The sequence below is a fragment of the Psammomys obesus genome, unplaced genomic scaffold (assembly GCF_907164565.1).
Source record: "Psammomys obesus unplaced genomic scaffold, mPsaObe1.curated_primary_1811, whole genome shotgun sequence".
NCBI classification, from domain to species: Eukaryota; Metazoa; Chordata; class Mammalia; order Rodentia; family Muridae; genus Psammomys; species Psammomys obesus.
Window position 1 is genome coordinate 7,703,858 of NW_026585587.1, and position 12,667 is coordinate 7,716,524.

Below are 12,667 nucleotides of genomic sequence, written 5' to 3' on the forward strand. Positions count from 1 at the left end.
TATGGAGTCTCTGTGGCCTCTTGCCGAGTCTTCCTCATTGCTTAGGACATCCTGACTTATGGAGTCTCTGTGGCCCATCCCATGCTTCTACTAGAGAACATGGTCCCAACCCCATTGTGCCCTCGGATGGGCCCTTTGTAGAGCGACAAAGCCACCAGCCACCAGCCACTGTGAAGTCCTTTCCTTCAGGGCTTCCAGGGCTCGGGGCCTCAGAGCTGGCAGCTCCCAGCTTAAGCATCTTGATGAACAGGGCCCTTGTTAATGCTATTCCAGCCACATTGTGGATTCATTGGCCTCTGGGGAGTAGCTAAGAAGCCAAAGATCTGTTAGCACATTGAAGACTTTCTGGAGAAAGGTTCTGATTGGAAAAATACAAACCTTAGATTTTTGCCTTGTTTCCAAAAAAGAATGAAGAAATCATAAATCTGGAGCATAACCTAGCTCCAGGTCAGACTTACAAACCTATATGCATCTGAAATCAGGAGCATTTAGCCAGGCTGGCGATAAAGCCCAGAGGTAGAACATTTACCCTGTAGACTCAGTGTCCTGGTTTCTGTCCCTGCACACACACACACACACACACACACACACACACACACTGTGGTCTATGTGACTTAAACCAGAGGGGACACGTTATACAGTGTTTGGGGGTAGGAGGAGCGGAGTCCCAATTTGGCACTGAGGAGCACAGTGGCTCCTACAGTAAATTGTGAGTAGACAGGGTCGGAAGCAGACACTCATCTTGCATCCTTTGGTGTGTTTTTGTCATTCCACCGTGTGAGTCCTCCCTGCCCCTTTAACCTTCTATTTCTCCTCCTTACTGTCCTTTTCACTCTCAGGCGCTCTGTGTGAGAACACAGCATGCCCAGCTGTCCTGAACCCTAGGAGGTTGGCAAGAGTGTTTGTGCTGGCCTAGCATCCTTTGAAAAGCACACAGAGGCAGTTCAGCCTCCATGCGATTCTGTACACCGTGTCTGATCATCAGGCTGAGGCCAGGCCCTGTCCATGCCCGGGTGGCTACCTTCACCAGCCTGACAGGCCAAACAATGTTAAATCCTGTCTAAAATATAGCCAACTCTTCATTTATTTCCACTATTATTCAGAAGATCAACTGTCTGGTAGAGAGTGTCATAGGCAGAAAATAAAGCTCTTTTTGTGATATGGTCCTTGCATGCTGGGTCCCTCTTCCTGTTAGTTTGGTGATGCAAGCTGTGAACTTGTCATTGTCACCTGAGTCTGGTGACAGGTGAGGTACCATGAGTCTGTTTGTTACGTGTAGGTTGAGATTGGGGCTGAAAATCAGGGCTTTCTTGTAAAGCTGTTAACCATTTTAAATTGCAAAAGCAATGCTCATCTTTTATTGCAGACTGCCGCATCCCCCAAATTGAAGATGCTGAGATTCATAACAAGACATACAGACACGGAGATAAACTAATCATCACCTGTCATGAGGGGTTCAAGATCCGGTACCCTGACCTGTACAACATGGTCTCGCTGTGTCGCGATGATGGAACGTGGGATAACCTGCCCATCTGTCAAGGTATGAGGCGGGAGCCACTTTTGTCAGAAAAGTAGTTTAAGAATCAGGAGAAGTGGGCATGATCCTCTAACAGCACCTTGTGTGGGTCCTGCCCGGCCTTCCTGTGACTTAGAATTTCACCATCGCTCCTTATTGTGACTCGGCACCGGATACCCAGGTTTCCCAGTCTAGCCAGAAGAGACCTTACTCTGTAGTGTGTCGGGCCTTATATTCCTTCCCCTTAGAGAATCAGAAAAGTAGTTTAAGAACCAGGAGAAGTGGGCTAATGAAGGGGCTCAACAGGGAAAGGGGCTTAATTGCAAGCCTGGCAACCTGAGTTTGGTCTCCAGAATGCACTAATAGTGGTAGGGGAGAACTGACCACCACAGGCACCCTGGCTTGCGAGGGTGTGCCCGGGCCTGTGCACACACACATGGGTGGGCACATGCACACACTAGTAATAAAGAGGCTTTGTGACTGGGCTGTGTACATAGGGATGAATCGTTGCACACTTAAAGGGAAATAGCAGGGTGTGATACTCCAGCAGTGGTGGGAATATAGGAAGCCATCTTACAGGGCCTGTTTCTCTTCATAATGTTATCTCTTTTATAATGCATGAAAAGCAGAAAAATAATCACATTCAAATGCTTCCAAACCGCACAGTGAATATTTATCTTTTTACGTTTTTAAAAATTTGTCCCAGCCACCATATATAGAGGGACCTGTTTTTGAAAATAAGCCCCCCAGTTCACATTAATTCTGATTTTATTTTTTGACATGTGACTTGGTCTAAAGGACCAAAAAGCCAATGCATAATTCATAATTTGGGGGAGAAGGAGGGCATTCAAATTTGCTCCAGAAGCTCTGGCATGTTCCAGTCGAGATGAATGTTAACTTTGTGCTTGGGAATCACAACTGGCAGGCCCTGATATTGCTTTGTGTGCCCCATCATCAGAAATAAATTGTTTTCCTACACGAGAGCTTAGAGTTGCGACCCTGTAAAGGAACAAAGGCTTCAGAACTGGGAGGACGGAGGACAAGCCCAGCCGTTACATTCCCTGCCCTGTGGCCTGTGCCACTAGCCTACCCTAAAAGAGACATGGGTTTTATTTGTGTGTTCCGAGACTGGCCTACAAAACAAGCGACCGGCGCCTGGGTTGGGCTCGTCGTGCAAATAAACATGGTTAGTCACAGACTCATTCCAGGACCAAGCCATTCCAGGGCCGGAGTCACGGGTGAGGAGAATCAGCACAGACCCCAGCCATGCCTTGCAGTCCTATTTTCTCCACATCCTCTCTCCGTGGCTTCTCCTTCTATCTGGTTCCCCTTTTACAGCTTAAATACAGTGGGTTTCCTTGGGGATTCCTTCTCCCTGTGGCCGCTGGTGATGTTATTTTTAAGAGCTCACACATGTGCCTTGCTGTTGCTCTGTCTGGCCAGTCTCAGTCCCTCGCCCATCCTCAAGATATGGCTTTTCTAGGCCAGCAACAAGAGAGTTGACTGGCTGCTCGTTTTCTTTCTTTCTTTTTCTTTTATGGTATTTCTGGGATTTGAACCCAGGGTTTCACACATGCCAGGCCAGTGCCCTGCTTCTGAGCTATGTTTGTATTGCTCTTTGTGAAAGAAGTTCTCACTAAATTGCCCACGCTAACCCTAAACTCACTCCATAACCCAGACAAGCCTGGAACTTGTGATTCTCTTGCCTCAGTGTCCCAAGTAGTTGGAATTACAGGCCTACCCCACCAGGCTTGTGCCTGGTTCCTCTTAAGAGCTGTACTACCCTGAACAATGCCCCAGACCCTAGCCCCGCTGTCACTCCTCCAGACAACACTCCATCCCACAGAGTGGGTGCCCTGCCTGGGCTGTGGCCCCAGCCCATCCTGTGCTTCGCTGCTGCTGACAACAGAGTCCTGCCAGCTGCCACTGCAGCAGCTCTCTTCTGGCCGCCCAGCTGGCACAGCACAGGAAAGGAGTGTTCGGAGTTGCTGCAGGCAGCCTGGCACCTCTCTGAGCCCCCTGGTGGATTGTAATTGGCTCTAAGAGTGACATTTCATTCTAGAACTTTTATTTGCACCTATAGATCCAGTAGGCATCTCTATTATCTAGAAGTGCAAATGGAAATCCCATTGAACTATTGAGTTGAAGCCCGTTTCCCACTGTTATATTTAAGATGGGCTGTCTCCAACCAAGAGTGAGCATATCTCAGTGCTGATTAGCTGCATGAATTACAGCTTCTACCATCTCCTTGGGAGGCGGGGAGGGCAGGCTGCTCAGAGGCCATTTTTTGGCTGGTACATTAGGTTTTGGAGAGTGTCTGCATGCCCTGCTCACCGTGGGGCAGGATCATTTGTGATTTGGGAAAGACCACCATCTCCACACAAGTAGCTTACAGCTGGAACCCGGTCATGGGAAGCAATGCCTGGCCAGCACATCAGCCACCTGAACTGTGTAAGCGTCCCAACTGTGCCTTCCTTTGTTCCTGCTAATGGACTTATGTGCCATTTCTCAATTACTGTTTCCATTTCTTCCTGATTTCCACTCTGCCCTGAGACCCCACAACTTTACCTTTGCTGTGAATATTACCAATTTTTAGCTCAGGGAAAGTAAAAGCTGTCTAGGGAAGGGAACTCAGGAGATGGCCCAGTTGGTAAAGTGCTTGCAGGCATGAGGATCTGAGTTGGGATTTCCAGTACCACAGAGGCTGGGCATGGCATGCTGGCAAGGGTCTGCATCCCAGTGCGGGGGGTACAGAGACAGGGTAATTTCTAGGCCAGCCAGCAGAACTGAGACAGAGACCCCCTAGTACAGTGAGAGATTCTCTCTCACAAACAGAGAGAACAATAGAAGACACCTGAGGTTGATCTGCAGCCTCCATACTCTCCTACACACAGCACTCCGAGGGGCCAGGGGTTGAGAAAAACAGTCTAATACAATGACATGGAGTAAAAAGATGCTGAGTTCCCCCACCTTTGGGGGCATCTAGAAACGTCCTGACTGGTTCTGAGTCAGGGTACGCTCAGATTGTGGCCTTTGGTGTTTAAGGCACAGCGGTGTGGTAGGGATCACAGGATCGCAGGTATGATGACTGACCCTGAGTTCTGCACCCCGGGTGTCTCTCTTGTCTCTCTTTACTCTGGTGCACAAGTACTAGAGCCGCTGAGAGAGCCCCTCAAGACAGTATCTGACACTGCCAGCCCTGGAGGAGGGCCTGGTCACCTGCCATTGCGTATGGAGTGCAAAGCCCGTGTTTGACAGCATTTTCATTGTATGCTGTTTGCTTCACACACATGCTTTGCCCTGTGGAAGAACAGCACCGTGATCTCATTATGCACTCCAGTGACATAACAAGATTCACTACAGCTTCAGAGCAGCAGGAGTGGCACACACAGCAGAATTCTGTGCCGTTAGCATAGCACAGGCTTCAAGACCCAGAGGCGGCCAGTGCCTTACAGGTAGGGATCCCAGGTCTGCTTTCCCACTTGTTCTCTGATAGCACCTCGTGTGTTCCGTTTGGGGCGCAGAGCCTGTGCTTCTCAGGAGGCCCTCCTCCCACCTGGCTGTTAGCAATGCATACGTATTCTTGGGCTCCATTGATACCTGTGGAGGCAAAACCTGCATGTGGCTTGGAGTCTGTGTCTATCAAGCCCTCTGGGGGAGTTCTTCCATTTGAAAAGCCGGCACAGTTTAAGAGTCTTAACCTATTTCTCTTCAAACCAGATCCCCAGAAATCCGGTACTGTCAGCGCAGGCAGACACCTAGCCATTGGAATGTCTGCTTCCTCCTAGGGTGCCTCAGTGGTCCTCAGCCCTGATGTCACCTTGAATGACACGGGGGAGCTTCATAAACATGTTGTGACCCCAGGCTCTCCTTCTGGGCACCAGTGGTTTGTAAAAGCCCCTCAAATGATGCTAATGGTCCACACAGAACAGATTGAGCTGGCTAGGGGGGGCACTGATCCATACCCCATTCACCCCCCTTCTGCCCTCCTAACCCTTTATCTGCCCCTCGTGACCCCAGATAGCATCAAATGTCTGCCCATATGTAGCTCAAGCCTGCAGTGTACTTTTCCTGTTAAGGGGCAGTCCCAAAGAGTTCCTCTGTACCGTTGGCCATACATGTGCACAGAGGCGGCCCAGTGAAACCTTTCCATTCTGCTTTCACATTTCGCAGGCTGCCTGAGACCTCTAGCCTCTTCCAATGGCTACGTGAACATCTCTGAGTTCCAGACCTCCTTCCCCGTGGGAACTGTGATCGCCTATCGCTGCTTCCCTGGATTTAAACTCGAGGGTTCTGAGTACCTCGAGTGCTTACACAACCTTATCTGGTCATCCAGCCCACCCCGGTGCCTTGCTCTGGAAGGTAACACATATTTGTCTTTTTGGACACGGATGCTTTGGTGGGAGGTGTCTCCTTGTGGCCAGTAGTGACTTTTGCTTGCCTCCGTCCAGATCACTCACCTGACCTGGAGCTACAGTTGCATTAAGCTTGCTCCCCTCCCCCCACCCACCTGCCACCATTCTTAGATTTTAGGGGAAGAAGTCAAATAAAAGAAAATCAAATGTCAGACTGCAAAATATTGCAAAGTTAAATGAAATGCCTTCAAAAATTAATTTTCTCTGCACCAAAGTGATAACAGATGGCATTGTGGCGCCATCCGTGTCACCCCTCGTTTTATTGTTGTGTCAATGTTTCTTTCATTTTCCCGTGCATTTATAGCTAAGCCATAAATGTTTGGCTGTAAGACAGTCTTGGAAGCCTGAAAGCAGGAGCTGTCTCCTGTCTTCCCTGCCCTGGTGAAATCTGTGTGGTTATGCAGCATGTGCTGCTAAAGACCAGTAGACGGGGGTCTGTGTTGGCTGAGGTCAGGGGTGGGCTGGCAGAATCAGGGCAGTGTCCCAGGGTCCCTCCATCATTGAAGTCCAACATCTGGCTTCATCCCTGGTTTGTCTCAGGTCCTGAAGTCTCACCTGATGCGCATCTTAACATCTGAGTCAGTGGGTGGAAGAGGAGTCTCTGAGGAAATGGTGGGGAAGAAAACTTCCATTCCAGAGCCCTCTCCAAACCTGTCCAAAACTCAACTCCCCAAAACCAATAACATGCCAAAGAAAACTGGTCCCCCAAGCTTACAGCAGCATAGACTGCCTGCCTCTCCAGGAGGAGAGGGGTTGGGGGTGTGCTGCGGAAAATGGAGGCCTGCAGAAGGTTCCCAGAGCAATGAGGGAAGGCTTTCATTATGAAAGGGAAGGACCAACATGGAGAGGGGTTACCCAGAGCCATGGAGCCTCCTTAGAGAAGAACTGAGGAAGAGATGGGAGGGAGGGATGACCATCTCGTGCTGTTCATTTTTCTATCTCCTAGGCTATTCCTTAAAGTCCCTACACATCCCTGTCTCCCACATAGCCCAAATTTTATAGGGGACAGAGGCCAAGACAGAGGGTTAAAGTTGAAACAACCTGGTACATTTGAAATACTTATAGAAAATAAGTTTTCAACAGCAGCATTCAGTAGGAAGTTTGTGTGTGTGTGTGTGTGTGTGTGTGTGTGTGTGTGTGTGTGTGTGATTTATTCTTCATCTGAAATTCAAATAGAATTGACTGTTTTGAACCTCTATTTGCTAAAGCTGGCTGGTCTAGTCTGCGGAAACAAGGTCACCCCCACACCCCATCTCCAGTCTTCCTGCTGGCGGTGGGCCATGGTGAGTGTGTGCTGCCACTGAAGGGCCCGCTCTCCAAGTTCCCGGAGGTTTTTCCATAGTCACATAACCAGAAATCAAGGGTAGTTTGAAGATATCATTGTTATGATTTTATCAATTTGAAATGCCTGTTTTAGGATCTTTTCAAATTTGCCTTAACTGCATTTCAAGTAGTCAGATTCTATAAGCTTCATTTGGGGACTTGGGAAGCAGCTTTTTATGGAGCCTAGGGAATATGATACGGATAGACATAAAACAAAATCTAACTTCAAGAGGCCATGCTCTAGGGTTATAAACGGAGCTGTGAGTGGCTTCTGCCTGAAAACGGGCCTCACTACTGAACATATGCGCTCTCTCTGTTGCCAGTGTCAGCTCTGGCCAAAGAACAATCTGAAAACCCTGCCGATGGCTGCCTGTGCCAGCAAGGCCATTCAACATCCTCTCCACCCAACTCACACCGTTTCTTTAAAAGTAACTTTTGTACATTTGCGTCTTTGTTTTTAACACATACCCCTTCAAAATATCCAAGGAAATAGTGAATAAGCCCCTTCCAAAGCAACAGAGGCCCAAAGTATAAAAGCTAGAGGTCTAAGCTCACAGGCAGAGTAAGCCAAAGGGTTCTGATACTCAGAACCACATAGAAACTCAGGTAGGCAGTGTGGGCGCAGTGGTGCATGCTGTAGTCCCAGCGTGCTAAGGCAGGAGGATTGGTTGAGACTGACCAGTTCAAAACCAACACGAACAACAAAACAAAATCCTGTCTCAGAGAGAGAGAGAGGGAGAGAGAGAGCGAGAGAGAGAGAGAGAGAGAGAGAGAGAGCGCACTGGGTTAAAATACAGTGATTCATGAGATAATCATCTAGGGAGCTCCATTTTTCATTCATCCTTTCATTTTAAAACATCGTTGATACATCATTGCAGGGCAAACAACACAGAAAAAAACTGCATTCCCTGACAGTCTACCCCTTCACATGTCACCCACATTTCCTCTTCTTCCTGTCTTATGAAGCACACATATCATATAATTTGATTTTTCTTTATGGTACAGTCAAAACTACCTAACTGTGCTCTGTAGCCTGTGCTCTTGGGGGCTTGTAAATCCACTGATGTCCTGACCCCAGCAGTGAGTAGAGGCAGGCAACAATGCTGTTAGAAAGCTTTCTCGACCTCTCTAACTTACTCACCCCCAAACTCCCACAGTCGGTGGACCTGCAGCTGTCACCAAATTCAACCTGATCAGTCACCTGCTCAACGCTCATAGCACCAGGGGTTCAATTCCCACCACTATATAAGCCAGGCACGGTGGCACAAACCTGTACTCAGAAGGCTGAAAGGAAAGAATTGGAGTTCAGGGTCATCCTTAGCTATATTGTGAGTCAAGGCCAACCTTGGCTACATAAAACTACCTCTCAAAAATACTAAAATAGAACTGGAGATCTGGTCCAGTTAAGATCACATACTAACTACTCTTGAAGAGGAACTGAGTTTGGTTCCCACACTTATGTCCTGTGGCTCACAACTACCTGTCACTCCAGCTCCAGGGGCATCCTTCACCTCTGGCCTCCACCTATATGCTCTTATGTGCACATGACACACACACACACACACACACACACACACACAATTTAAAATACTCACTTCATGGAATTACAAAGGTTCGGTATGATAACAAACTTACTGTTTTTAAGGAAGTTCCTGGCATGTAGTGCTAGTCTAGGGTATATTAAAACTCTTATATTTACTCTTATATTTAGGTATAAAGTCACCCTAAATTAAATATGACTATGAATAAAATTCCCAGGCTTTAACACTGGTTGGTTGGTTGAGTGCTATTCTGGCTATCTGCATGTTCTTAACTGTGTTTGGAAATACCTCATGATCACAATGATCACTTAAAGCAGGGCAAGGTGGTGCACCCCTTTAATCCCAGCTCTCAGGAGGCAGAGGCAGGTGGGTCTCTGTGAGTTCAAGGCCAGCCTGGTCAGAGAGTGAGTTCCAGGACAGCCAGGGCTACAGAGAAACCCTGTCTCGAAAAACAATGAAACAAACAAACAAACAAACAAAAAGCCAATGATCACTTAATTCTGAGAGCTGACAAGCTGTGAGTCAGGCCCTCACAAACAAGTCATTTCTTCCTCATAACATCACTCTCTGCTCTCAGCCTCACCTGACGATCGAATACAGGCTTCTAAAGCTCAGTGACAGGTGCAGTGATGGAGCTGGGACTCAGTTGCGGGCCTCTGGCACTTTAAAGCCATTGGTCTTGCCTAATTAACTTGTGTGGATTGCCTTACAGTCTAACAGACAGATGATCTGATACTTTTGTAGTCGTTTATGAAGTTAAAAAATAGAGCAGAGCATGATGGCACATGCCTTTAATCCCAGCACTCAGGGAGGCAGAGACAGACAGATCTCTGTAAATTTGAGGCCATACTGGCCTACAGAGCAAATCTCCAAAAGACAGACAGACAGATAGATAGATAACTAAAGTAACTGTTGCCTAGGAAGGGATTTGTCTTTCTGGTCTAGTTGTCCCCCTGGAGATATGCCAGACAGAGGCCCATAGATGCTGCCAGCATTTGCTTCTGCCTGCCAGGAGTACCAGGTACCCTTGGCTACAGTGGAGACCTCAGCAAGGGAGCTAGGCAGAGATTTCTCCACAAACTGAGGCAGTGACACCTTGGTGGACAGCAGGGCTCCTGTAGACCCTCTGCCACATGGCCCCACTTCTCTCTAGTGGGTGAAGAGCCAACATTTGGGTGACAGGTGTGGGAGATCCCGCCCTCAAAGTTAAGCTTCATGAGGAGTTGATCGACTGGAAGAGTCATGGCAGTGCCATCAAGAGTGCCAAGGACTGACGGTTGTTGAAGCCCAGCACTGTTGTGTTCATCTTACTGACATGGGCCCATTCTGGAAGGCATGTGTGTCCCCATGTTCATGTCCTGTGGCAAAACTTCTGAGAGCATAAAGCCTTAAACCTCTGCTATAGCAGATGAATTTATTGATCTGTTTGGGCTGGAAGCGACTCCATGGTCTCAGACATTGGGCTGTCTTTTATAGGTCTGTGTGTTTGTCCTCATGTGGCTGTATCTTAATTCTTTCTCCTCTCAGGTTCTTTGATCTCCGTGGCAGTTAACCTCTGTCTGTCTCTTTCCCAAAACTACTTCCATGCTGAATCCAACTCTTAGTTTTACAAAACTTCTTTGTTGGTGAGCATGAGCGTCCTCCTATTTCTGAGTGCTGAGAGCTCTGTTCCCTGCTTACTGAACACTCAGGAGGCCTGGAGCAACACTGAGCTGGACACCGGGGAGCTCCGGGGAAAGGGGGCCTCATTCAGTTATTTGAAGAGTTGACAGTCTAACGGGGAGAACAGGGCAGACGTCATCATCTGGAGACCCACCATATTACCATAGTCTGCTTGTCCACAGGCAGCTACTGATACCAAAGGGTGCAGCAGATCAGCTGCTCTGGTCAGGGCTGGGAGGGCGGAGCTAGTGGGAGATAGCACAGTCGCAAAGTGAAATTTCTACCCAGAGATATATGGCTTTTCCTTTTTCCCGGAGTCCGAGCAGTGGCGTTGTGTTTTCTGTCTGCACTTAAGCTTCAGGAAGTGTGGGCCTCTCCTGTGTGAAAGGCTTCCCTCCTGAAGCTCCACAGAGCTCACCAGGCTGTGTGAATGGCTTAGCATGTCAGGGGGCTGCTGGTCCAGGGGCTTGAAGGATGCAAGGATGAGAGACTGAGGGCCATCAGGCGAGTGAACTGCCCAGACAGTAGTTAAACTACCTTCATATCCCCTCTAACTAGCAGTTAAGCAGCTGGGCACATAGTGAGAATGGGGTTGTGTGGGATCCTTAGCCATGTGTGGTTGCAGACCAGGGCTCTGTGTCTTCAGGAGGATGAACCCTCAGCAAGTGTTTAGTGTCTGGAACATTCTCTTACCACCCAGCTTTCAGGGGGCCGGAAGTAGCACACGTGCTACACATATCTAGTTAGATATGCCTGGTGACAGTGTCCACAAACGGTGGACTAGGAACTGCAGTGAACATGTGGTCATGAACATGCCAGGCAAGAGACAGGGTCAAGAGAACTGATGACTGAAGCAGGAACTTGGAAGTCAGTCTGTGGCTTACGCTTCCTCTTCGCTTAAAAATTCTCCATCCCTGTTCATCTCCCCGCACCCCTCTTCCTTTCGGAGAAGGAAGGGTTTGTTTTGGGTTTGCACTTTGAGAAGATGGAGTGAATTGTGATGGGAAAGGCATGGTGGCAGGAGGGTGAGGTGGTTGGCCACATTGTGGCCACAATCAGGAAGCAGAGGAGAGACCGGAAGTGGGGCTGTGGAAGCGGAAGGCCCGCCCCCAGTAGCCCACTTGTTACAGGAAGCTCCCACTTCTGAAGGTTTCAGAGCCTGCCAGCCTCCCCAGCGGTGCTTCCAGCACCTCCGGCTGGGGACCAGGGAGATGCATCTGCCTTTGCAGGACATTTTACAGTCAAACCACAGTTTTCTTTCTCTAGTCCCGCTACGCTCTTGGCTGTCTCTTAATGCCAAATGCATCATCTAAATTCCAAAGTCCCCGTAGTTTTTAGCGGTCCCAACCTTGTTCAGATACCCCAGTCCCTTCTGAGACGCAAGGCACTCTCTTAGCTGTGAGCCGTTTAAGAGATATTACAGTCTATCACAGAAGGGATGCTGGCAGACCGGGGAAGTGGCTGGTCACGCACTTCACACTTGCAGTCAGCCCCTAACTGCTGAGTTAGAGGACCTGGACCTCAGTCAGAAGTCCTCCTTTCAATAGCTCTCTAGAAATAAGGGGCGGGGGTGGGGGGCATGATTCCCTCTAGAAAAAGCCATATATCTCTGGGATTAGACTTTGGAAAGAAAGACACTCAAATCAGCACTATTGGCTATTTTAATTAAATGCCTGTGAGATTGATGCATTCATTCAGCAAACGTTTGGATGCTCAGCTGCTTTGGAGTCTGCAAGACCCAGAGACAAGTCAGTTACTCAATTTCTCTGCAGCTCTGTGGTTCCCGCATCCCATGCTGCTCCTGGGGAGACCTGCTCTGCCTGCAGGTGGACGTAGACTGAGGATGCCCTCCCTGATGGTTATCGGGGTGCCTGCTGCCTGCCCTGGGGCCAAGCAGAAAGGCTTCCAAAGTGAGGCCTTCCTGGTTCTGAGAGCATCGAGAGGGGCATGCTGCCTAATGGGTCGTCTGCAGGGAGTTGGGTGTGCGTGTCTGTTTGGTTTTCGCCGAGAAGAAGCCTATCATTCGGGGTCAGCGGCTGTCCACCTTCTAACCTTTCATCCAGTTCCTCCTATCATGGTGACCCCCAACCGTAAAACTATTTTCGTTGCTACTGCATAACTGTCCTTTTGCTGCTTTTATGAATCAGGTCTGTGTTTTCTGGCGCTGTTTGAAGGGGTGCTGTTTGGAGGGGTGCTGTTTGGAGGGGTGC

General features: G+C 48.8%; 1 protein-coding gene across 1 annotated transcript in view; it reads left to right on the forward strand.

The window, feature by feature from the left end:
• The window catches only part of Susd4 (sushi domain containing 4), a 119,736-nt gene that overhangs the window by 79,916 nt on the left and 27,153 nt on the right, over nucleotides 1–12,667 (forward strand). The window contains exons 4-5 of the mRNA XM_055609510.1: nucleotides 1,367–1,540; nucleotides 5,690–5,878. Of these exons, the coding sequence (XP_055465485.1) occupies nucleotides 1,367–1,540; nucleotides 5,690–5,878 (363 nt within the window). The remainder of the gene's footprint in view (nucleotides 1–1,366; nucleotides 1,541–5,689; nucleotides 5,879–12,667) is intronic.